We start from the raw sequence: 27,623 nt of genomic DNA, 5'->3' as shown, positions 1-27,623 counted from the left end.
CCCCTAAAATTCTCTTAATTTTCTAAAAAACTTTTTATTGAAGTATGATACATACACAGCAAAATGTACTTATTATAGGTGTACATTTCTTTTTTTTTTTTTTAAAGATTTTATTTATTTGAGAGAGAGAGAATGAGAGAGAGCACATGAGAGGGGGGAGGGGCAGAGGGAGAAGCAGACTCCCCGCCGAGCAGGGAGCCCGATGCAGGACTCGATCCTGGGACTCCAGGATCATGACCTGAGCCTAAGGCAGTCGCTTAACTAACTGAACCACCCAGGCGCCCTATAGGTGTACATTTCTATGAACACCCTTAAATAAGATCAATGCACATAAACTGAGATTAGTTCAAGAAATGAATAATAGCACCCCAGGATTCTGTTCCTTTTGGTCACTACTTTTAACTCCCTAGAGGCAAGCATTATCATTATTACTAACATCATAAATTAGTCTTGTCTGTTTTTGTACTTTATATAATTGGACTCATACAAGTACTGTTTTCTCTTTTCACATGCCATTATGTTGGTGAGATTCACCAAATGCTAATTGTAATTGTCATTCATTTATTCTCATTGATAGATTGTAGTATTCTGTTATCAGAATACTGTAATTTACCCGTTTTACTGTTGGGCATTGGGGCTTTTCAATTTGAAAGTATTATGAATTGTGTTTTATGAACATTATAGTGTGTTTCTTTTGGTAGTCAGTGAGGATTAGTATTTTATGGAATTCACATCCCAAAGTGGCTACCTTCTCCTGAGAGTGAGGATATAAGTGAGACAAACTATTCAGTGTGTTAATGGAATTTGCATTAATTACCCATATCTAACTAATTATGAACTCCTCCAGTTCAATTCCTCTTTCACTTCCTGGCTTTGTAAGGGAGGGCAAGGAATTCAATCTCTCTGTGCCTCATTTGTAAAATGAGCAGTAATGGTATCCACCTAAAATGGTGGTTTGTTAGACTTGAATAAGGTCATTCTTGTAAAGTGGTTGACCTGGTTGCTGGGAAATAATGTTCACTAAATCCTGCATGTTAAATATGTTTTATTGGCCCACTTTATGTCTTCCCTAAATTATGTGCTTCTATAAAGTGTCATTGTCTATTTTTAAGTTGTACTCATTTTTATAATTTATAAACTTTTATATATTCAAGATACTAGACATTTGTAATTCAAATTGCAGGTTATTTAAAAAAATTTTTTTTGTCATTTGATTTTCTCTGAGATATGCATGGTTTTTAACCATATAAAAGTTTAAAAGTTTTATGTAGTCAAATTTATTCATGTTTTTATTTATGGTTATGTTAAAGATTATAGCGATTATGGTTATTTGGTTAGGGTTTCTGATTTATGTATGTTGTTATCAACTAGAGAATTTACTATTTCCTTGATGCAATAGATAGAGGGCACATTTGTGTACTCAGAATGCTTGACTCAAATGGTTATGTTAGGAGAGTTTCTCTTAGGTTTTGCTGCTTCATTACTAGGATGGAGTTTAAAATATTTACCCTGTTTACTTAATAGTTTTGAGTAAAGAAGACACTGTGTAATGTAAGTATAATAGAAAAATTTTCTTAAAAATACAAATAGTGATTTGGCAGAGAACAAACCACTTTGTGAAATGTGGTAAATGTGAGCTATTGCTATATAATAAATTACCATAAATTTAATGGCTTAAAGCAGCCCCCATTTATGAGGTCATACTTCTCTAGGTCAGAGGTTTGGGCAGGCTCAACTGTGTTCTTTGTTTAGGGTCTTAAAGATGTCTACCAGCCTGGGTGCTTATCCAAAGGCCCTGGGGGAGAATCCTCTTCTAAGTTCATTTAGGTGAGGGTAGAATTCTGTTCTGTGCAGTTGCAATACTGAGGTCACCATTTCTTTATTGGCCATTTGCCAGTTGGCCAGCCTTACTTGGGGTTGCTGTCAGCTCCTAGAGGCCACTCCTGGACCTTGCATGTGGCTCCTTTTGTCTTCAAAGATAGCAGTGATGTATTGAATCCTTCCCTTGTTTTGAATTTCTCTGACTTTCCTTTCTCCGACCAGCTGGAGAAAACTTTCTGCTTTTAAAGGAATTGTGTAATTTGAATAGACTAATCTCTCCCTTGATTAATTCAGCATCAGTTGAATAGCAGCTTTAATCACATCTGCAAAAAATCCATTTACCATGTAATATAATCTGTGTCATGATATTTCATCATATATATATATTTTTTTACAAGTCTCTGGATTAGGGGTGGACATGTTGGGGGTAAAAGTGGGGAGTACAGGCATTTTAGGAGTCTACCTGCCACAGTCCCATATTGAGGAGATTGGACCTGATCCAGAAGTATCTGGGACTCCCTTAGAAAGACCGTTGTGTCAAAGAGGTTACTGCCTATGTTCTCCTCTAGGATTTTGATGGATTTCTGTCTTACATTGAGGTCTTTCATCCATTTAGAGTTTATCTTTGTGTGTGGTGTAAGAGAATAGTCGAGTTTCATTCTTTTGTATATAGCTCCAATTTCCCCAGCACCATTTATTGAAGAGACTGTCTTTTTTCCATTGGATGTTTTTTTCCTGCTTTGTCGAAGATTAGTTGACCATAGAGTTGAAGGTCCATATCTGGGCTCTCTATTCTGTTCCATTGATCTGTGTGTCTGTTTTTGTGCAGGTACCATGCTGTCTTGGTGATCACAGCTTTGTAACATAGCTTGAAATCAGGCAACGTGATGGCCCCAGCTTTGTTTTTCTTTTTCAACATTTCCTTGGTGGTTCGGGGTCTTTTCTGGGTCCATACAAATTTTAGGATTGTTTGTTCCAGCTATTTGAAAAATGTTGATGGTATTTTGATAGGGATTGCATTGAAAGTGTAGATTGCTCTGGGCAGCATAGACATTTTTATAATGTTTATTCTTCCAAACCATGAGCATGGAATATTTTTCCATCTTTTTGTGACTTCTTCAATTTCTTTCATAAGTGTTCTGTAGTTTCTAGAGTGTAGATCTTTTACCTCTTTGGTTGGGTTTATTCCGAGGTATCTTATGGTTTTTGGTGCTATTGTAAATGGAATCAACTCCCTAATTTCTCTTTCTACAGTTACATTGTTAGTGTATAGTTCTAGTAATCGGCCACAGCAACTTCTTTCAAGACACGTCTCCAAAGGCAAGGGAAACAAAGGCAAAAATGAACTTTTGGGACTTCATCAAGATAAAAAGCTTCTGCACAGCAAAGGAAACAGTCAACAAAACTAAGAGGCAGCCCACGGAATGGGAGAAGATATTTGCAAATGACACTACAGATGAAGGGCTGGTATCCAAGATCTATAAAGAACTTTTCAAACTCAACACCCAAAAAACAAATCATCAAATCAAAAAATGGGCAGAAGACATGAACAGATACTTCTCTAAAGAAGACATATGAATGGCTAACAGACACATGAAGAAATATTCAGCATCACCCAAAAAACAAATAATCAAATCAGAAAATGGACAGAAGACATGAACAGACACTTCTCTAAAGAAGACATACGAATGGCTAACAGACACATGAATGGCTAACAGACACATGAAAAAATGTTCGTCATCATTAGCCATCAGGGAAATTCAAATCAAAACCACATTGAGATACCACCTTACACCAGTTAGAATGGCAAAAATGAACAAGGCAGGAAACAACAAATGTTGGAGAGGATGTGGAGAAAGGGGACCCCTCTTACACTGTTTGTGGGAATGCACTTGGTACAGTCACTATGGAAAACAGTGTGGAGGGTCCTCAAAAAGTTAGAAATAGAACTACCCTATGACCCAGCAATCACAGTACTGGGTATTTACCCCAAAGACACAGATGTAGTGAAAAGAAGGGGCACATGCACCCCAATGTTCATAGCAGCAATGTCCACAATAGCCAAATTGTGGAAGGAGCCGAGATGCCCTTCAACAGATGAATGGATAAAGAAGATGTGGTCCATTTATACAACGGAATATTACTCAGCCATCAGAAAGGATGAATACCCAACTTTTACATCAACATGGATGAGACTGGAGGAGATTATGCTAAGTGAAATAAGTCAAGCAGAGAAAGACAATTATCATATGATTTCACTTATATGTGGAACATAAGGAATAGCACCGAGGACATTAGGAGAAAGAAGGGAAAAATGAAGGGGGGGAATCAGAGGGGGAGACGAACCATGAGAAACTGTGGACTCCAGGAAACAAACTGAGGGGTTCAGAGGGAAGGGGGGGTGGGGGGATGAGTTAGCCTGGTGATGGGTATTAAGGAGGGCACGTATTGCATGGAGCCTTGGGTGTTAAACGCAGATAATGAATCATGGAACACTACATCAAAAACGAATGAAGTATTGTATGGTGACTAACATAACATAATTAAAAAAAATTTTTTTTTTAAATTAAAAAATTAGTAAAAAAAAGAAAAGACCTTTGTGACAGCAGTGAGGAAGATGGGTCAGAAAGGGAAGATACTGGTGGGAGAAAAATCTCATTCACAGCACTGTCCATTTTGATTTTGTAATGTTATTTAATTTTGTTTGTTTGTTTTAGCAGATGTTTCAGTCAGAAATGTATGTTTGTTAGTGTACAAACCAGAATAATTAACTGGGCCAGAACAGCAACAACAAATCACTCATCAAGATATTCATGACTTTAAGACAATTTATATATAAAATTTTTTGGTAGATTGATTTTTATTTTTATTTTTATTTTTTTAAAAAGATTTTATTTTATTTATTTGACAGAGAGAGAGCGAGAGAGGGAACACAAGCAGGAGGAGTGGGAGAGGGAGAAGCAGGCTTCCTGCAGAGCAGGGAGCCCAATGCGGGGCTCGATCCCAGGACCCTGGGATCATGACCTGAGCCGAAGGCAGACCCTTAATGACTGAGCCACCCAGGCGCCCCTGATTTTTATTTCAGTCAGTTCTATTTTAAGCATATTTTTTCTAAAGCAAACACTAATTCTTTTGATAGAGACTTTAACACCCGAATCTCATGAATGACATCTTCTTAAACACAATTTTAGGGTGGGTTTACTTCCTGAGATGTCTAATCTCATGCAGTATATGTTGGTTCTTACTTGCTTCAGTTTTTAAATCTAGCTTCATTTATTTTTATCCTTTGGTCTTGAGTTTTGCATTTTTCAAGCTGTATTTTTTTCATAACCAAATTTGCCACATCTCAAAGATTTTGACATGTTTCTTATTCAATCGTTTAAAAAACAATATGTTTTTTCTTTTGATTTAAAAGAAATCTGCTTTTTTTGAGTTTGTTGTAAATTCATAATTATTAATGTATCAGGTTTAGGAAATACCTGCTTTTTTGCATATGGGCTAGGAAATATTTGATTTTTTGAATTTGTGGACTTTTTTTATGGTTATATGTATAGTGAATTAAAAATAATTCTGAAAAATAAAAAAAGAATTCTCTGTATGTTTGAATAGGATATATATTCTCTGGTTTTGGATTATGGAGATCTGTGTATGTGTAAGTTTGAATCAAACTTGATCACTGTTATTAAATTATTTATTTCATATCTGTATCTTTATTTCTGAGAGCTATATTAAAGTCTGACTTATTCATGTACATATTTCTACTCAGTTTTACTTTATATGTCAAGGAAATTCATACGAGGTATGTAAACTTTAATAACTGTTTCTTGTTCTGTTGGAATTTTTTAACAGACTTATTTTAATGTGAACTTTATCTTTGCCCTATTCACCACTTTTTGGTTTGGATCCAATTTTCTTTGCTATAGCTGCTTTCTTTTTGATAGCATTTGTTGGTGCTTTTCCCTTCAGCTCTTATTTTTGAATTTGCTGTGTCACTGTGCCTCATGCACATATATGTACATATACACACATACATACGTGTATATATGTACAAACATACATAAATAAAATGTGTGTGTATATATATTTAGCATGTGTGTGTGTGACATATATAAAGTATATTTTGCACATTTTGAAAGTTACTGTTTTTTTAATAGGGAATTTAACCTGTTTATGTTTATTATCCATGGACTTGAATGTAAACTTAGCAGGTATTAAAATTGTAGCTTCAAATAATTTTTTTGTCGACCTCGGATGATTTTTTTTGTTTTTTGCATTGAATATTGCTAATGAGAAGTAATGACTGATTCTCCTTTCTTTGTAGCTGGCCTGTTTTCTTTTGTGAGGCTACTGGAATTTTTCCTTTTCTTCGTTATCTTAAAATTTTGCCAGTGTTTCTAGGTGTGAGACATTTTAATCTGAAGTGGGTATTTTCTGATTAGAGAGGCAACGTGGCAGATATTAAGCTTAGGTGCTTTTATAGTGATACAAAGATCAGTGAACAGAGAGAAAGACTCCTCTGGCTCCCCCACCTGTTCAATGAAATTATGCTTAGTACTTGTTAGCTTTTATTATTAGATACTTCCATAATTTTTTTTAGAATAATTTCTCTGGTTATAATCCTTCTATTTTCTCTCCTTCTGGTACTCTTGCTTAAAGAGACACTGGATTTTGTGGATCAGTTTTCCATGTCATTTTTCTTGTTTTTCTTACTTTCTGTCCTTATTCTTTATTCTGCCTTCAGCATTCTGTGAGAATCCCAGTTGACTGATAAGAAAAGTTTGGGAAAGGTTAAAAAGTTTGGTATATGGAAAACCTATAATATTATCTGATATTTCCTCAAGCACTTAGCCCATAGCCATAGTTGATACAGAATAAATACTTCATAATTAATTGGACGAACTTTGGAATAGCCTCAAACTTTTTGTTACTGTTTTATAACTCATCTTTAACCTTAATCTCTGAAATTTTGTTGATCCTGCTTTGTTTTGTATTTCAGATTTATTTTGAGAGAACCTTCCTTATTTCAGTCTAGTGAAATAAAAGTTTTGGAAATTCCTCAAACTTACTCTTTTTTTTTTTTTTTTTTAAAGATTTTATTTATTTATTTGACAGAGCGAAAGAGCACAAGCAGGGGGAGCAGCAGAGGGAGAGGAAGAAGCAGGCCCCCTTCCGAGCAGGGAGCCTGATGTGGGACTCGATCCCAGGACCCTGGGATCATGACCTGAGCTGAAGGCAGATGCTTAACCATCTGAGCCACCCAGGCGCCCCCCTCAAACTTATTCTTAACAGTAGTTGGCAATACAAACTCTAATTGAGAGTTTTTTCTTGGATGTGCTCTTGGACAGTTGTCAAGATATTATAACACTTTTTTTCTTCTACCTCTCTTTTTCTTTTTTTAATGATTAAAAAAAGAAAAAATAAAATGCTATTTAGGGGTTTTAAATACTGATTCAAATAAATTGTTTAGTTGGTAAACGATTTAAGAGCTATTTACTTTACCTCCCTCTCCCCAAATGTTAATTAGCTTTGTAATTGTTACTTAGTTTATAATTTGTTTCATTTCTAATATGTGTTGTACAGGAATGCTAATGTTAGAGAAGTTCCCTGTGGAAATCTATTCTTTCATAATTTCTACAATTTTACAAATGTTTTTATTTTGTTCAGAAAGATCTATTCCAGTCTATATATCAAGGATACATTTTCTTTCAATGCCAAATGTCTTTCATTAGCTATGTAATTATAACAGATGGGCTTGAAACGTTCACTTAAATGCAGTTAGTATTTTATTTCCCTTCCTTTATTCCCTGTATCTTTATATGTTATTGTAAATTAGTATGTTGGATACATTCCAGGACTTCTCATAGTAGTTTAGCTAATGTCACGTAATATTTTCCATTGCAAATGTGATTAAGAGAACATGTTGATGTTTTTAAAATGATATAGACATTGGGAAGAGGATCAATTTAAATTATTTTGTTTCCTTATTATGCTCTTAAATAAAAGTCATATTTTATTTGCCAAAATTATTTTTAGTGCAAAAGGCTTCTGTACAACTTGCCATATGCTAAAAAATAATGGAGATTCTAGATTTTAACAGTTTAGCTGAAATTATTTTGTTATGTTAATGAGTTAATGTAAAAACTTTTTAGTGATCAGTTGGACATACAAATGCACTTTCCTCCTTCAGCATTTTCTTGGTCTTTCCAGTATGACTCAAGGATACTCAGACTACTTAGATGTTACACATGTTGTTAATTCTGGGTTGTGTTACTGTTGGTGGGAATGCAAGCTGGTACAGCCACTCTGGAAAACAGTATGGAGGTTCCTCAAAAAGTTGGAAATAGAGCTACCATACGATCCAGCAATTGCACTACTGGGTATTTACCCCAAAGATACAAATGTAGGGACCCGAAGGGGTACGTGCACTCCGATGTTTATAGCAACAATGTCCACAATAGCCAAACTGTGGAAAGAGCCAAGATGTCCATCGACAGATGAATGGATAAAGAAGTATATATACACAATGGAATATTATGCAGCCATCAAATGGAATGAAATCGTGCCATTTGCAACGACATGGATGGAACTGGAGGGTATTCTGAGTGAAAGAAGTCAACCAGAGAAAGACATGTATCATATGACCTCACCTCACTGACATGAGGAATTCTTAATCTCAGGAAAGAAACTGAAGGTTGCTGGAGTGGTGGTGGGTGGGAGGGATGGGGTGACTGGGTGACAGACATTGGGGAGGGTATGTGCTATGGTGAGCACTGTGAATTGTGTAAGACTGTTGAATCACAGACCTGTACCTCTGAAACAAATAATACGTTATATGTTAAAAAAAAAAAAAAGATAGCAGGAGGGGAAGAATGAAGGGGGTGAAATCGGAGGGGGAGACGAACCATGAGAGATGATGGACTCTGAAAAACAAACTGAGGGTTCTAGAGGGGAAGGGGGGTGGGAGGATTGGTTAGCCTGGTGATGGGTATTGAGGAGGGCACGTTCTGCATGGAGCACTGGGTGTTATACGCAAACAATGAATCATGGAACACTACATCAAAAACTAATGATGTAATGTATGGTGATTAACATAACAATAATAAAAAAAAATAAATTCTGGGTTGTGTTAATACACTAAACATATTTAGAGACCCTGAGACGTCATAACATAAAAATAATAATAATCAGAAAAAGCTGGTTATTACACTTTACAAAGAGAAATAAAGCTTGCTTTTCTTGTCTTTTTAATGATGTAGCACCCATAAGTACAAAAAGAGAAGTGAAATGTTTATTAGTCTTTGAACTTGTGGACATTATAGACAACAGAAATGCCACAGATACAACTAGTGTTTATGAGTCACCTAGACGCTATAGTGGTCTATTGACAGTACTCAAAATGTGTAGAAGACTCATCAAGAGATACTAAACATTGTTACATTGGTTCAGTGCCATGGACTGATGGAAGAATTTGATGGCACCTTATATAAAATGCTGGAATGAATTATAATTTAAAAACTATTGTAGGGGCGCCTGGGTGGCTCAGTCGTTAAGCCTCTGCCTTCGGCTCGGGTCATGATCCCGGGGTCCTGGGATCGAGCCCCACATCGGGCTCCCTGCTCAGAGGGGAGTCTGCTTCTCCCTCTCCCACTCCCCCTGCTTGTGTTCCCTCTCTCGCTGTGTCTCTCTCTGTCAAATAAATAAATAGATAAATAATAATAAAATAAAAACTATTGTATCCTCTGATAGACTAGCAGAATATAGAATAAGTATGTTAGCATGTGAAGATCTTCTTGGGGCGCCTGGGTGGCTCAGTCTGTTAAGCGTCTGACTTTGGCTCAGGTCATGATCTCAGCGTCCTGGGATTGAGTTCTGCATCGGGCTCTCTGCTCAGTGGGGAGTCTGCTTCTCTCTCTCTCTCCCTCTTCCTCCTCTCTGTGCCACCCCCCCCATGCTCTCTCTCTCTTCTAATAAATGAATAAAATCTTTTAAAAAAAAGATCTTCTTAGTAATGTTAGCAACTTCTTTCAGGAGGGCCAGTTTTACCACAGATTGTCCCATTTGGCTTCTGTTGTTTCAATTATGCTTTCATGAACCACACTTAACAATGAGATTACCAACAGTGAAGTCCATTTAGTACATATAAATATGAACACCTGTTTATTAGGGCTTTCTGTGTCAAGTGGCATTCACAGTGCTACAGATACAAAGATAGCAAAATATGTGCCTCTCCTCAAGGATCCAGGACTAGGATGAAAAGACAAGTAAATAATTCTCATGCAATGGCATGAATGCTAAAACAGAAGCCTATACAAGATAGACAGCTAGGCATCTGCAGAAGAGAGATTTTATAATGTATGATGCAGGCTATCTGGCAAAAGACCCACAAAGAAAGTGATACCCAGAATTACCTTGGGAGGATGAGGGAGAGTTTATTAATCATTCTTAGGGAAAGCTGAGTAAGTACAGGTCACATTGTAGGCAATTTGTATTGACTTCTTACACCTTTAGTTGCCCTGCACTTCCCCTGTGTTTGTATTGGAGCTTCCTTCTCTGCTTTTACCACTAGCAAGAGAGTAGAGGCAGGTTGAAATAGGGAAAGGAGATACCTAGATGATGTAATTTTTCTTCCCATTCCCAGTTTTTATTAAGAAACTTGAAACTAATTGCTACAGGGAAATGTGTAGATTTGTAGGTATACCTTTAATCCTAGGATCATCCCTTATTAACGTATTCTACGATTGAGTGTGGTTTATTTCACACTTATTTTTAGGTAGGGTGAAAATAGTAAGAGGTTTTGTAAACAGTATAGATTCATTTTAAATGGTTTGTTGGTGGGATTTAAAATGTGTTGAAATAACCCACAACTAGACACCTGCCTTTTCAACCATATTACTAATTTAAAAAGTTTTTAGTTGTTTTTGGCAAAAGTCAGTAGAAAAAAGTGAAATGCTCACTTTCTAAACTTGAATGGATGAACCTGTATTATACCAAGCACTCAACTGAGTACTTTAGATTTTCTCATTTTTAATGGATCCTTTATTTAGTATTACGGAGGTTTAAATTGTTTTACTAGTAGTGAATGCAAGACTTTTTTTAAATACCTTCCTAGCCCCACATTTGAATGCTCCTTTTCCAGGTCTTATAAAGAGATTTCTTTCCCATTTGCCCCCTTTCAGCGATGTGCATTTTGTAAGCACCTTGGAGCCACTATTAAATGCTGTGAAGAGAAATGCACCCAGATGTACCATTATCCTTGTGCTGCGGGAGCTGGTACCTTTCAGGACTTTCGGAACTTCTTCCTTCTGTGTCCAGAGCACATCGACCAAGCTCCCGAAAGATGTAAGTTTACTATAGACCTACTTTTTAAACATTTATCAGTGTACTTACTTCAAATAACTAATATTGTAAACTCCCTAATTGTTATTTTGCTTGTATTAAAAGGTAATATTATATAATCTTGATAATCTAAGGGATCTTTGCCAGAGATCCTCGGGGGGGAATCTGTTATCACCAATATCATTGAAAAATACCAAAGGTATTTCCTTGAAATTTCAAAGACAGTTTGCATGTTTTAAATTCTTATTAAAAAAATTTTTTTTAAACCACTGTAGAAAGAAATACTGAGTATAAAGTATTTTAGTATGTACTATAAAGTCATTTAAAAAGTTAAACAGTATTCAGTGTCTTCTACACCAAAATACCATCCAGTTAGAGAATTAGAAGATGATTCACTCAGGTGTTATTTCAGGGTGTACATTAATAGGCTTAGCAAACACTTTTGAAATTCTTGGTAATTGTATAGCCCTGCTAATCATAATAGAAATCTCTGTTACTGCTTCTTCTTGATTTATCTATCTTGGTTACCTGTAATCCTCAGTTGTGCTTTTTTCCTTTCTTTTCTAAACCGTATTTTATAACTACATGAAAATATTTAAATGTTTGAAATTTGTTGTACAGAAAATTATAACTCTTTCCTATCTTTATTGTTAAACAGAGATCTTGCCTTTTTCTTAGTATATGGATTTCCAATGAGCATGTATACTTTGGGATTTTTTTCCCCCTGGAAAATTGAATTTCCAGTCTCATTGTAAAATCTCTGTGATGCTTTATTCAGTCTTTTTTATGTGACCTGTTAGTTACCTTAGTGTTAGCTTTTGTCTGTATCTTAGCAATATTGATGAAAGCTTTTCTAAAAAAATCTTTTCCAGGTCTGTGAAACATAAATATAGCTACCTCGGGCTTAAACTTAAATAGTCTCAAATACAGTTAGATTGTATAATCTCAGGAACATAATTTCATCTTCAGTTAAAATTATTTTTGTTTATGTGTATAATCATGTTGTCCTTAATCACAGACAGAAATTACAGGTAGGGCAAACTGAAATGTGAGATTGTATTTAGGTGAATAAGGGATTTAAAATTTAAAATATGTTCATGATTACATATTTAAATCTGGGAGAAAAGAACATTCATGCACAGCAGCTGTCATGGGTGTTGTTTATTTTAAGACGTCATGTAGTGAATTACTTCACATAGGTGCACCGTGATGTCGGTGATCAGAGTTGATTATGTTCCGGGTGGTATAATGCACTTTGCCAGTCAAATAAAACAACTGTATGTGTGTTTAAGAATCTGAATTTTATTCAGTGTTTTGTACTTAGTCATACTTCAGAGCTCAGTAAACAATATACAGACTTCCCTGGGACCACATTTCTAATATTAAATGTTTTGTTAGTTAATGGCCATCCTACTTTCTACTGCAGGCTGTGTTCTAATAGTCTCATTTATTGTTCGAGACCATAGTAGACATTGTGTAAAGTCATGAAGTGTAAGGACTGAGAGGAGATGAGCTGCTCTCACCACACATACAATGAGAGGTCTGTGTTGGCATACAGAGCTAAAAGATACCCTGAAATTATTGGCACTGTGCCTTGTTCCAAAACAGATTTATGGAGACTCATAAAAATACACGAATAGTAGGATAAAATAAAACTAAAAATATGGAAGGAAATTTGGCCATGGGAAAATAAGGATAGTATAAATATGAAGATAACAGTGACACTAGTATTTTGGGAAATAAATGCATACTTTCTAGACCTAAGCCACAAACTTGGCTCCAGAGCTTTCCAGCAATCAACACAAAGAAGGGAGTATGAACAGTGACGTGATTCATAGTAATGGCAAAAGAATTCACTTTATACTAAGACTATATATACATTATACACTGTAGCAAAACAAATCCCACAGGGCAATTTCTTATAACAGCCCTCAAAATAAGCCAGTGGTATGAAACCAAAGCCCAGTTGAGTAAATTCTATTCCTCGAGGATCTTAACCAGTGCAGTATATATACACAGCTTTCTGACCGCCTGTCTTAATCCAAGGATATAGAGAATTTTGCACGTAGAATGTATTGTAGTAATTTACAAGATGATGCAATAGTCTTCATAAAATCTTTCCTAAATATTTTTAGCTGATCTAATTGTGTGTCATAGCACAAGGTACTTATTATTTTTAAAAAATGGGGCTTAAATACCAATGTTACTATGAGGGTTAAATAACAATTAATGGAAACCATGTAGCATTTTACTTTGTGTATATGAATTGCTTTACAAAATGGTAGCTATTCCAGCTCTTATCTAAGACCCAAATTATATGTATACATTGCATGTAATTCTTTATGCTGCTGGCTAAGTGTAGAGCAATATGCTTGATAGGTAGCTGAGTTAGGAGTTAGACTGACATCTTTTTATGAAAGTTGAATAAAAAAATGGACCTCATTAGAAAGAAATCCCAGCAAAGAGAGAACCTATAAGCAAGGCCAAGATTTTCATCAGAAAACAATTTTAGGGTGCTTTGTCATAGGTAAATGCTGGTCCTGGCTTCATCATTATTTTCATGATGATGCAAGTAATACACTAACCTTGTCTAGGAATTTTACACTAAATACCATCTTGGAGACATAGCCAGATACACTTACTGAGTAGTATTTTGCCTCTCAGGGAAAGCCAAATGGCAAGGAGCCAACCATGCAAGATCAGAGGAAAGCACATTCCAGAAAGAGTGAACAACTACTGTACAGGTCTTGAGGAATGGGCCTGGCAAGATTGTGGAATGACAGCTAGTCACTGTGCCTGGAATACAGTGTCTCCTAGGTGGACAGTAGAGACAACATCAGAGTGAACAAAGCCTAGATCACCTAGGTCTTGTGAACAAGGGAAGGGTTTAGATATTCTGTCTGCAGTGAGAAGTTTTGGAAGGGTTCAAACGTGAGAGTGGTGTATCTCTTCATTCCCTCCTCTTCCCAGTGTATTCACTCATCACTCAGATTTAACTTCTCTTACTTCATTTTCTTGGGTGTCTTTGTATCTCTTGATACCAAGTCCTGCTACTTTTCTGTTACCCTAAATTCTGTCAGTCCCTGAACTTTCTTACCTACCTGCCTGCTCTGTGGGCCAGCCTCTCCGGACAACATTCATGATTTAGTTTTTCTTGCTAGTGATTCCATTTAGTCCAGTGCAGTGTCCTGCCAGGAATGGAAGCAGAGATGATAGGTGCTGTGATGTTGATGGAAGTTACAAAGCTGTGAGGATGGAGTCTGGCAGCAATGTGACTTCTGTTGTTCTTCACCAGGGTTTATATTCTCCTGCGTAAGCAGTAGTCTCGCCTTCCAGCTTGACCAAGTGTCTCTGACACGGTCCCTTCTCATTTAGGCTCAGTGTTCTTGTCTTTTCCTCCATCTCTTCTCTTGTCGCAGCTGCCACAGGATGTGACCTTGTCCACAGCTGATCCTTCTGTTTTTCCCGCTCTTTTCTTGCTCCTCCTCCGTCATTTAGCTTCTTCATTCTATGCCTTTGCTGGCACTTTCCTTCTTCCTTCTGTACATGCGCAGATACTCTTCACCTTATTTGCCCTTCCAGTGGGAGTAAATAGCGATTTGTAAAGAGCATGATCTTTGGAGCCAAATTGGCCTGGATTTAACTCCTGTCTTCTCTTAAGTTAGCTTTAGCTTTAGTCTTCCACTCAATCTCTTCTGCCTTTTCAACCACTTAAAGAAAAATTTCACTTCATTGTTTGATTATTGCTTCAAACTTAATATCTCTGTGGGGCGTATATGTATGTATATGTTCATATGCTTATTTCTGACACAACACTTAAGCTATGTAGTAATATTTTTTGCATGACCTCCAAAAGGCTGTTTTGGTATTTCTGTACTTATCTTCTTCCTGATTGGGGAAATGGTTGGAACCAACCTCATTTCTTGATGTAGTGCTTTTTTTCTATTATTATTTTTACATAATGCATAGGAAATGTTTTTAGACTGAATGTGTCATGTGGATGTTTTTCTTTGTCTAACTTATTACCAGTGATCCATACTAATTGAACAACATGACAGTATTGCCATTAAGGAATTGTTGCAAACTATCATAGAGGAAGAAGTAATCTCTGCCACAGTGATATACACAGTTATCTTATTGTAGAATGGGCTTTGCTGTATAAAACAGTGCTGTGCAACAGAAATATGATGTGAACAATATGAGTAATTTAAATCTTTCTAGTAGTCATGTTAAAAACTTTTAAAAATTACAATTAATTTAAAAAATATATATTTAACCCAGTATATCCAGAATATTAGTATTTCAGCATGTAAGCAATAAAATTTTTGAGATATTTGATGTTATTTTTTTCCTAGTAAAGTTTGGATAATCACCTTTCAGTTGCCCAGTAGCCCCATGTGACTAGTAGCTGCTACGGCAAGTTAAGTGGCAGAATAGTAAACTCTGGAAGATTTCACAGAAGCATTTAGACAGTGTTCCCTGCAAATTACAGTAGAAAGATGAACTGAGTATCTGATAATCAGAGCACAGTATTTGCTTCAATTTCTGTAAGTTTTGAGGAGAGGCAAAAAATCAAGGGTTAGTTTTTAAATGTACATAGTTTGAATGAGTAAATACTGGCACTGTCTCTTAGTATTAAAAAAATTCACCCTATTGTGTTATTTCTACTTTTTTTTTTTTAAGATTTTATTTATTTATTTGACAGAAAGAGAGCGAGAGCAGGAACACAAGCAGGGGGAGTGGGAGAGGGAGAAGCAGACTCTCCTCTGAGCAGGGAGCCCGATGTGGGGCTCGATCCCAGGACCCTGGGATCATGACCTGAGCCGAAGGCAGACGCTTAACGACTGAGCCACCCAGGCGCCCTATTGTGTTATTTCTATCAAAAATGAACTAATTTATGACATTTCCATTTTTAAATTAATGCTTTATTTTGAATGCCGCTCAAAGAATCATTTAAAAGTGATTTTAGAAGTTCTTCATTTAAGATATTTAATAAGACTTGATTTGTGCTAGGAAATTGAGGATACAAAGTTGAACAAAACAAGGTCCCTACCCTTTAAGGGTTCCGAGTATTATGTTATAATTACTTGATTATATAACAGTGTATTCTCAGTATATGGGGAAAAGGAATATTCAACAAATGGATGGATCTTTAGGTGTAGTAATGTTAGATATTCAGGAATGTGTGTGAGCAGAGTTTTGAAGGCTTCTTTGGAAAGAGCTAGGGGCACAGCACAGCAAAGGAACAATATTTCAAGCAGTGGGGAGCAATGTGTATGAGCACATGAGCACTGACCAGCATGTTGTGTGAATGTGCATTGCAAACTCCTTGGTATCACCAGGAATACTGAGTGGCCATGAGATTCTGTTAGAAAGGGAGGTAAAGGGCTTTTTTTTTTTTTTTTCCTTTCCCTTATGCTAGAAAATTTTGATCTTTTTTTCACGTGAAAAAGGAGTTATTGGTAAACTTTTAAGCAGGGCATTACAGATTCACAATTTTGAAAACTTGCTCTAGATGTGTAGAAGATGATTAGGGAAAGGTCAACAAGCAGGAATTCCTTTTAGAAGATAGTATAATTACAAGGCAGAGTGGACTGAACTGAACTGTACAAACAGAAGGAAAAAGGATATATAGGAAGTTGACTCAGTCAGAATTGGTGTCTGGCTGGATGTGTTGGGTCAGGGAAGAGTAATAGTGATAGTAGAGTTTCTGCCTTTACCCAGCTGGTTGAGAAAAAAGGGAGAGGTTTAGGTTTTAAAAATGTTTTATTTTAGAGGTGTTGAGTTTTGAGTATTTTTTAGAACATCTGGCTGTTGAGGTCCCATGAGACTTGAAAATACATCTTGTAGTTTAGAAAGAAGTTTGGGGCCGGTGATACAGATTTGGGAATCATGGTGGTATTTTATAACATGGGGGTTGGTGTGATCACAAAGGGAAACTGTGCGAAATTTTAAAAGAAGGAACAGGATAAAATCCCAAGACACTCCAGCATGTAGAGGAATTGTAGGGGTACAAAGCCAACACAGCGTGACAGGGAGGCATGGGAGACCTAAGGAGAAATCAGGAGAAAGCTGCCATTACAGAAGCCAAGGTACTGTCATGTGGGAGTGGAGAGGAATGGAAATGCTGCAGAGTGCAAATAAGATAAGGTCAAAAAAGTAACCTTTGGATTTCATAGATCATTGGTAGCCTCATGAAGGTAGCGCCAGGTGAATGGTGGGTGTGCAGCCCCCAGGGTTCCAGCTGGCCATGTAGATAAATTCTGGGACTTGTTTTTGTACTGCCTTCAAACCATGAATTGTTTTTACCATTTTAAAAGGACTTTAAAATAAAAACAAAAAGTCTCTGTGCCAGAAATTCTATGGCCTGTAAAACTGGTTTGCGAAGTAAAAGGAATAGATTATTAGTCTGTTTCAAGATGCTTGACTGAGGACAAAAAAGAAGGTAGAAAGGGCTTACAGCCAGAGGGGACTGACCAAACCTTCAAAAAATAAAAGAGAAAAAAAGGTTCGTATATACAATTTAAAACAGTCTTTAGATAATCAGCTAATCAAACCATTTCGTTGAGAACATAAATGTCAGATATAGACACATATATCATCAAATCGGTGTGACTTTAGACACATTATTTTTCTTATGTACATGAGTTTAACTGTGTAGTTGGCAAGGCAGGTTATTCTTACATTTATTTTTTGTTTTAGGTGGTAAAAACTTAAAAAGTGCTCTTTCTTTTAATCCACATTTAGGGATAGATGATATCCATAATTATATAGATGTTAATACCTTTTTACAGACTGGCAATTAATATAGATGAATATAGAATTAGTATATGAAGTTTTGTGTTTGTGTATGAATATGTAGTTTCCATCTTTAATGTTCTCCTTCATACGATGTTTTCCAGGATTAAAAAATATATATATTTGCTATGAATAAAAATTAGTGTGTTTATGCTTAAGAAGCATTTAATTGATCTTAACATTTCTTAATTTTGTCTCGACTTATCTTGTTAATTTTAAAATATATTTAACATCCAAATAAAATGGTTATTTTTGCACCTGAAGGCATTTCTCAGTTGATATTTTCCTGTTTGGTTCTTTTCAGCAAGTGTATGTTGAGCATTAAGTAGGTGCCCAGCATCAATACTGGTACCAGGGATATAAAATTAGATAAGAACTGCTTATGGTCTCAGGTAGATGGAGGGACAAATATGCAAAACTCTATGTTTAAGAGTGGTTTTACTGAGACCTTCTTCTGATTGGATATCAGTTCAATGTGCATAACCTCCAGTGTCTGAAAGATTGACCATGCAAATTCCCTTCAAGTGATTTTTAAATTGTAAAGTCAGAAAAATATTAAACTCTTATACAACAATTTCATTGTTTTACTGTTAATTATAGCAAAGGAAGATGCAAACTGTGCAGTGTGCGACAGCCCGGGAGACCTCTTAGATCAGTTCTTTTGTACTACTTGTGGTCAGCACTATCATGGAATGTGCCTGGATATAGCGGTTACTCCATTAAAACGTGCAGGTTGGCAATGTCCTGAGTGCAAAGTGTGCCAGAACTGCAAGTAAGTTTTAATTTCAACTCAAAGGTGTGTATTGAGATTAAGAGAGACCCTATTACTAGGTGCTAAAGGTTTGTGTAATTTGATAAAGATTGTTCATACTGCAGCTCCATTCATTCCCACTGACTTCATCATGTTTTAAAAAATTACTAGATATTTATTAACATTATTTTGAAACAAGTCTAAACAGAAACTAATTTTAATAATTTTAAATTCCTCTGGTTGCCTAAAAAGCTAATTTCAATTTGCCAAACATTTTAAATGAATGATACTAACAATTTAAAAGAAATAAGCATTAGAAAATAAAGCAACTGTTTTTGAGAGAGACTGGGGTGGAGATTTAATAGGAAAATAAACCTCCAGTTGCAGAAAGTAGTTATGAGAGTGAGTGAAAGAATCAGTGATATGTTTGAATTTCCATTCCAGGAAGAACAATTTATGCTAAGACTACTTAAGGAAAAAAAAAAAACCCTATATCTATCTGAAGAACAGTTACCTTCAGTCGATCCTAGTTTGTAATGGGGTTATCCTTTCCTATTTGTTGTATTCCATCCTTTGGTTATTTCTCCAATCTTTTCTGTGATTTTTTTTTTTCTCCTGCTACTAATTAGCATGATAATTTGGAGAAGTTATCTGCATCTATAGCAGTCTTCAAATTGTTTACAAGCTGAGGACTTTTGTAACAGGAGAAATTATGCCCACCACTGCCATGATCAGTCTGTTTTATTTGTAATTTAATTTGATAACAATAAGCATCAATATCTTACAATTATGTGGAATAAATAGGACAATATGCTTTTATATTTTGGCAAAAATTAAAATACCAGCAAACACTTATTTGATATCTTATATCTGTGCCTACTTTCTTGGGAAGGAATAAGAGAACTTGAAGAAAGATTACCTTTCCTCTAAGATCTTTCCATGTAGCTAAAGAGATAAAACATGCAATTTTATATGTAGAATTTGTTTAAACTGAGTAAGAAAGAACTGGCGGCCAACTAACCCATCTTCCTTTTTACTTCTATTTGTCCCCAGGTTTTACGCAGGGCTCCTCTCTCAGCTCTTCTTCTTGCATTCCCCAGTTTTTCTTTTCCCCTCCTCTTGAATTAAATTCTTAGTCTCTGAGAGTGGTTGATAGCCAAGAATCAAGGCAGAGCTCATGCTGTAGGCCAGGGGCCCAATCTTTGGGGCACAGGAATGTTCAGGGAAAGAGTTTAGGTTTTTGACTATTCTTAATAATTATTACAATTCTTAATAATTATTCTTAATAATTATTACAAGATGATTCTTATACCTGTTTATTTAGCACTAATGTTTACAGGATATTCTAAGCTCTTCAACCAGAATTATATTTAATTCTCAGTGTCTTTATTGTTCACATTTTATTCCTGAAATGAGGACTAAGCTTATTTTGTTCAGGAATCACACAACTAGAAAAACAGCAGTCTGAATACAAATATAGGTCTGATGCCAAATTCGATCCTCTTTTTATTATATGACAGTGTCTTTCCAATTCCCGATGACAAGATTTGTTCCTTCCCATGCAGCGTCACCTATCAGTTACAGCTCCTTCCCCTAGAAAGGATATTTACTGAGATATTTAAAAAGTAAAGGTCAGAGTCATTCATCTTGTTGCCCCTCCTTTTCTGCAGGAATTGTAACGTGGCTAAAGCAGGTTCACCATAGGTGAGCATTCAGTAAGGATAATCCTGTAGGGACCTTAGGAAGATGTCTGTCTCGTCCTTTAGGGGGTTACCTCTATCATTATCTGGGCATAGACAAAACAGACACTGAGGTATTGATGAACTGGGCAGTTCCTAGGATTGATTCTTCTCATGATTACTTATGTTATAAACATAAGTTTAAAGATAAGGCATCATTAATGCTATCTTATGCCATCTTATTTTTTAGACAATCGGGAGAAGATAGCAAGATGCTAGTGTGTGATACGTGTGACAAAGGGTATCATACTTTTTGTCTTCAACCAGTTATGAAATCAGTACCAACCAATGGCTGGAAATGCAAAGTAAGTTGTTTATTTTTTTAAGAAAAATATCGTCTGTATGCTTTTTATATAGAGCAGACAAATCGGATACCTATTCAAATCTATACAGTATCATCAACTTGTTAAAAAACAGCTTTATTGATGTATAATTGATATTCAGTAAACCGCAAGTATTTAAAGTTTGCAATTTAATTTGACACGTGTACATTTATGAAACCATCATCACCTTCAAGATAACAACCAAATTCATCACCCCTAAAAGTTTCATGGTGCTCTTTGGGAATCCCTCTTTTCCAACTGTTCACCCATTCCCACCTCCCCGCCCCTTGTCTTCCAGGCAGTCTGCTTTCATTCACCATTAATTAATTTGCGTTTTCTAGAGTTTTATATAAATGACATATAGTATATGGTCTTTTTTGGGGGGAGAGGTCTAGCTTTTTAAACTCTGCATGATTATTTTGAGAATCAGCCATATTTTTGTGCATACCGTGAGTGATTCCTTTTTATTGCCAAGTAATGGCCATACCACAAATTGTTTATCAAATAACTTGTTGGTGAACATTTGGATCATTTACATTTTAGGCTATTATGAAAAATGTTGTTATGAACATGTAAACATATGTATGGTGCTTAATGGCTTAGAAATTGTTTTTGAATGATTTATCTTTAATCTCAGAAACTCTCAGAAGTGTAGTGGTCCCATGAGGATACCAAAACACAGAGCAATAGTTTTAAAATCCATTAATTTAAAATCCAGAACTAAAATCCACTACATTTTGATGATTATGTAGTGATTTTATATGTACATCACATTTTTTATGTGTATAAATACACTTGTATTAAATATTTGGAATCCTACTATATATGCATATGTATATTGTCCCTCCCCTGTGGTAGTTTTAATGATTATTTACTTAGATATTTATTTTATAGATGCTGTTTAAAGATTCTCTTGGTTTTGAGAGTTAGAGGTCTGTAGACATTTTTCCATTTTTTTCATTGCTTAAGATATCAATCTTTCTGTTTGGTGTGACACTTTTAAGATGTATTTTCAATTATTTTTAATTTTTTCTGGATACTCTTTTAGTCAGTGATTCTCCCTTCTTTCATCTATTTTGTTATTTGCATCTTTATGACCTTATGTTCTATGCTGGTCTCTTTGCGCTTCCTGAGGAATTTACTGAGGCTGTCGTCTGTATCTCTGAACCCTGTAGGTTGGCTGACAACTTTACCTACTGGGCAGAGTTATTTGTACACCACCAGGTGAACAGCAACACATTTTAGAAGTATTTTCCATGGAAGCACAAAATATTTAAACTCTTAAAGTGAAAGTAGAAGAATAAAACAAATTTATCTTTAATTCCCAACTGACTGAATAAAACTAATTTTTTTTTTTCCTGTTTGGAAGATATTTACAGACTATTTACTATGACTTTTCTTTAAATGTTCTCTAGGATGGATCCGTCATAAAAGTAGTTCATGTGCTTCCTTTGAAATCTATATAGGCAAACTTAATAAATTGTAGATGAGAGCTGGTGAGGCCCTAGTGGTTAATTGTCCAAGTTTACTTACTTATAGAAGCAGAAAAGGGACTAAAACTCAGGTTTCCTGTCTTATAATGTTTTATCCTATATATGATGCTCTCTCCCTATGCTGTCATACTTATTGAGTAGCAGGGCTTTTCTCTTTAATTAAGAAATTAAATTTTAAAGAATTAAGAAATTAAATTTTAAAGAATTTTAAAGAAAATTAAATTTTCTTTAAAAAAAAGAAAAAAAAATATTTCTTGATGTAATTTTTTTTTTTTTGTATTAGGGTGTAGACCTAAGGACTCCAGATCCATAGGCTATCTCTATACATCCCCCAGGTTGAGCTGGTTGTTTTTCTGTTTTTTGTTTTTTTTAATATCTAAATTTTATAGAACAGACATGAAACTAGGCATAAACTTTATCTTCAATAATTGCACGGACTTTTAAAAAATAAAACTAAATAGAATTTATAAAGTAATTACTAATTTCATCTGACATTAAGTTGCCAAGATTGGGGTTTAATAGAAAGATATTTTCTCATGCCCAGTTCAGTGTGTAAGCTTTTCCTTTGGCTTTAATAATGTCAATACAGAGAATGCCTTTTGTATTTATATAAAAATAGTATTGATAATGCTATGACCCTGTTTACTAGTTCAGAATAATGAGAGACCTCAAAGTGCCAGCAGGCAGTCCTTCAACATTAGATGTAATGAAGTGTCAATAAGTATCAAGTTTTTTGTTCATGAGTGCACCATCGTGGTACAATTGAAATCTACTAAATGGGGGAATCAATCCAGTTATTTCTAAAATATGGAACATTAGTTCTTCATTTTAAGTTACTGGTATGTTGTTTGTCCTTTACCTGTTGTCAGTTGATGTGTATGAAGATGAGAATCCTCTCTGCTGGCTCCGTGGATGCCGCATTGTTCCTGTGTCATCCCAGCAGCTCATTCTTTTTACCATAATTTTACTGTGTAAAATCTTGCATCTTTTGTACGCCCTTGACGGCACTTGGGACTAACATGATAATAAATACAAATGCTAAATGCAGGCATTAAAATCTGCATTGTGGTAACCTTGAAGGTCAGTTAAATTTTTTTTTATGTTAGCATTTCTATGAAAACTTTCCACTTTTCAGAAAACAGCCCTCCCAGACTGCATCTGTGATTTCTCTGCATCCTCACGCTCTTGTCCCAGCGGCACAGAAACGCGCTCCTGTTACCCGTGCACGGCTCTTCTGTTGACTCCGGCGGGGTGGGCTTCAGAGAGCCGGGGTGGAGTGGGGTGCCTGAAATGGTCCCTGGAACCCGAGGGTAGGGGTCACTCTCCAGGTGGAGGCTTCGTGGGCGGCTGGGACTGCAGGCCGGGAGGTGGCGCCAGCCGGAGGCTTCTTCCGAAGCTGGAAAGGCGTTCCGGCCGCGGGAGGGAAGCGCTGGCCGAGTCGGGCTTGGGGGTGGTTTGCCGTCCTAGGGAGGTCCTGGAAAGGGGGGCGAGCTCGCCTGGAGGACCCCGAGGATGGGGTCCGGGTGGGGGGTGGTGAGAGGAGACGCGGGGGGAGCCGAGCACCTGCGCCAACGCCCCGCCATCGCGGCTGAGGGGCACCTGGAGCTTGGGGCGCGTCACCTGGTTCTAGGGCGGCGGGCGGGGAGTTCGGCGCGGCCGCGGCGGGAGGGTGGGGTCTGCAGGGCGGGGCCTTCTGCCCTGGGAACGGGAGCCTGCTGGAACTGCCCTCCGGGGTGGCTCCGGGAAGGCGGGGCCTGCGGGCGGACGGGGAGCGAGCCGCCGCGGCCTCGCGCAGTTCCGGTTCTTCCCGGTGTGCGGGGCCCGGTGCTCTCAGCGCGTTCTCCCGGCCTCGTCACCGGCTCTGAAAACCCGCCTGCGGCAGGTCTGTGTGTTCATGCTTTCGTCTCCTCCGCGCACCTTTCCTTGCCTTTTTTCTTTCCTGAAATAGGGAGTTGAATTCGTAATTCGTTTTCTTTACTTTCTTAAGGAAAAAGGTGTATTTTTTAAAGACTATAAATTTACCTTTGATTATAGCTTTGGCTGCAACCAAATATGTTGTATTTGTAACTATCTCTGTGTACATCTGACCTAATCGCTGTATCTTTTGGTGTTTCAGTTGTGCTTAAGCATGTTAACTTCTACTTTAATTGTATTTAACCCAATAATTAACCAGTGTGGTTTTCTTTTTCACAAATATTTTGATACTTGAAGTAGTGACTTTAAGGCTTAATATTTGTGTTTATTAATTTTATTTAGATAGATGAAGTCCTTTTTATTTTTTGACTAGCTGTTTCGACAACGTATTAGGATGTAGATGAAATTGACCACTGCAGTTTTCCTCAGTTTCTCCTTGTATTTTACTTTTTTTTTTGTAAACAATACTAATATTTTTTGGTTGTTATTTAGCAGGTAGGTCAGGTCAGTGTTGATATGTTGTACTTTTTACTTTTTATTAGTGTAAAGCTACTCTATTGTGTAATGCCCTTTTTTTTTGAACCAGCTCTTTTTGTCCGACAATATGGCCTCATAGGGCTTTAGTTTACCAGTTGAATGTGATCTATTCACATCTTTTTTATTTTGGGTCCCTTTGTGTCATTTTATTTAGGTTAATGGTTGCAACTGAAATGTTTGGCTATTTTAAGACAAACTAGTTCTTTTGATTTCCTTTCTGTTTTTCTGTTCCTTTTATTTTCTGCAGTGACTTGCAATTAAGAATTTTATTTTGTGAGTATTGTTATAAATGTTGAAAGTATAAATGTTTTCTTCCCCCACTTACCAGTGAAAATGGAGAAATGAGCAATTTTCTTTTCCTTTCTCTCCCTTCTGTTTTAAATCAACTGAGACTGTAAACCTTGTCACTTTTTCCTTGCAAAAAAATATATATTTTTTCTATATAAATTCCAATCTCATTAAACCCCAGTCTTTTGGATTCTTGGTTATGCTCCATTAAGGTATAGCAATTTTTCTGAAATCCTGCATATCTGAAAGAGACTGTTGTCTTCAGACTATGATAAGAACTTGGTTTGGTATCATTTCATTTTACAATTTTTTCTTTTTTAAGCTGTAGAAACTCCGCCCCCCCCTCCAGTTTTCCCAGTTTGTGGTATCACAGAAGAAAAGTCTTACCCCCCCCCTTTTTTTTTTAAATGTTCACTTAACTATAATCCTTTTTTCTACTTAAGAGCTTTGGGATCTTTGTTTTTGCCAGTTCTTTGAATTTGCTTCCAGGTTGTATCTGATTGTGGTTCTACATTAATTAGTGTTGCCTGGAACATGTTGACCACTGTCAGTCTCTAGTCAGGCCCAAGAAAAGGTCTAAAGAAGTGTTGGTTAACTTTGCTTTTTTTTTTTTTTTATAAATATTTGCCATCTTTACAGTCTCTTAAATAATGTTTAGTAACATCTAGATAATTTTGTTTCCTGCTTTTAATTCATTATCTTCTTTGTTAGGTTTTTCATTATCTTGGAAAACGTTTTCAGAATTCTGGGTTTATTTCTCAATGTTCTCTTTTATCTTTGTCTTGCTCTCTATCATAGTCTGCTGTGCTCTTTCACAGTGACTGAATCATGTATAATATTGCTAAAAAGACAACTGGATAGTTTTTTTGTTTTTTTTAATCTGTTCTATGGAGGTATATGATGTGGTAGAAGCTTAGGCTGTAGAGTCCGATCTCCACTTTTCCAGTTACTAAATACAGGATCTTTGGCAAATTATTTGACTTCCTTAAGCCAGTTTTTCCCCTGTAGAGAATGTTATTAGAACTTACCTCACAGGGGTGTTAGATTTAGTGAGGTGATGCCTATAAAGTGTCCATCGTAATGTCGATATTATGTATCCAAAGAATTACCCTGGAGTTTTTCATAGGAAGGCTTATCCACTGAGTAATTTGAAGAATGATCCTCTTCCTCTACTGTTAAATTCTTTCATAGATGTCTATAGTCTTTAGTCATAATTTGTTCATTTATTTAACATTTGAAGGCCTACTGTGTGTCAAACACTGTGGAGGGGCCAGAGATGCACCTGGGCAAATAGGTCTGCCTTCATGTGGGGTGTCAGACTAGTGAGGCTGTTCACACTGAAGTAAGGGTAATCTTTTCAGGAACTTTGTTTTATACCAGTCATTGTCAGGTAGGTTTCTTTTTCCTGTTTCTCTATCAAGAATGCTTGTGTGTTGGTGTATCATGAATTTTTAAAAAATAATTTCAAACTTTAGAAGTTGGAAAAATAAAAATATCCGTATGCCATTTACCTTTTACCTTTGTTAGGATTTCCATATCATTGCATGTACCCTTTTTCTCTCTTCTTCTTCCCTCTGATCTCTGTTTTTTTGCCCTGAACCATTTGAGGGTAAGTTACATATACTGTGCCCTCTTTACCCTTAAACACTTCAGTGTGTATTTCCTAATCATAGGGATATTCTTACATAATCACAGTGCTGTTATCAACTTCATATGTTTACATCAATGTAAGTATTTTCATCTAATCTATTATCCATATTTCAGTTTTGTCACTTGATCTAACATCCCATATAGCATCTCCCCCCCCCCCCCCCAATGTAGGTTCCAAGATCTACTCTAGGGTAAGCTTTTATATTTAGTTCTCACTTTGGACTCTTTTAATCTGGAAAATTTCCTGAGTCCTACTCTGTCTTTTTGATATTGACATTTTTTTGAAGAATAGAGTTCTTCCCCACATACCTGGGTTTTTTTCTGCCAAATAGAACTTTTCTCACTTTGTCTTTGTCTGATACTTCTTCACAGTTATATGGAGTTTTGCATTGTTGGCCAGAATACTGCCAAAGTGATGTTGTGCCCTTGTCAGGGTGCCTCTGCTAGAGCACCTGGTGCTCATCTCGACCTCATGGGTGACATGCATTCTAATAATTTGGTCACGCTGCTGTCAAATTGCTCCAGTTTTTTTTCTCTCATAATTAATAAAACATTATATGAGAAGATATGTAAGACCATGTGAATATCTTGCCCCTCGAAATTTTGATTTTACTTTCACAGTTTCAGACTCCCAAGTCATTTGGAATGGGTCATGATAGTTCTTCAGTTTGAATTCTTGCTTTTAGTTCCTAAGCTACCTACAAGCAAATGAAATAGTTAAGAAGCACCAGTTTGTTTTCACAATCCAGAGTCAAATAGACTTATTCCACATAAGCTACTTTGCACATAAGCTACTTCCTGATTCTGGGATATGTTTCTTATTTGAAGTTTGGGTTGCTATGTTCTTGGTTTTCTTCCTTCCCTATTTATGTTTTCTTGGATGTCTCTCGCCCCTATTTACATTTTCCTGGAGGTTTTAGTGCAAATTGAATGATGTCACATCAGATGTTCAAAACACACTGCTTTTTCAAAA

The 27,623-nt window shown here is 36.3% G+C and overlaps 1 protein-coding gene across 3 annotated transcripts in view; it reads left to right on the top strand.

Moving 5' to 3' along the window:
- KMT2C (lysine methyltransferase 2C) overlaps nt 1-27,623 on the top strand; it is a 267,212-nt gene that overhangs the window by 133,059 nt on the left and 106,530 nt on the right. For all 3 annotated transcript variants that reach the window (XM_078059760.1, XM_078059759.1, XM_036069051.2), the window contains exons 7-9: nt 10,998-11,160; nt 18,556-18,727; nt 20,636-20,750. In XM_078059760.1, the coding sequence (XP_077915886.1) occupies nt 10,998-11,160; nt 18,556-18,727; nt 20,636-20,750 (450 nt within the window). The remainder of the gene's footprint in view (nt 1-10,997; nt 11,161-18,555; nt 18,728-20,635; nt 20,751-27,623) is intronic.

This window comes from Halichoerus grypus, chromosome 12, assembly GCF_964656455.1.
Source record: "Halichoerus grypus chromosome 12, mHalGry1.hap1.1, whole genome shotgun sequence".
Lineage (NCBI taxonomy): Eukaryota > Metazoa > Chordata > Mammalia > Carnivora > Phocidae > Halichoerus > Halichoerus grypus.
This window is presented reverse-complemented; position numbering and strand designations above follow the sequence as displayed.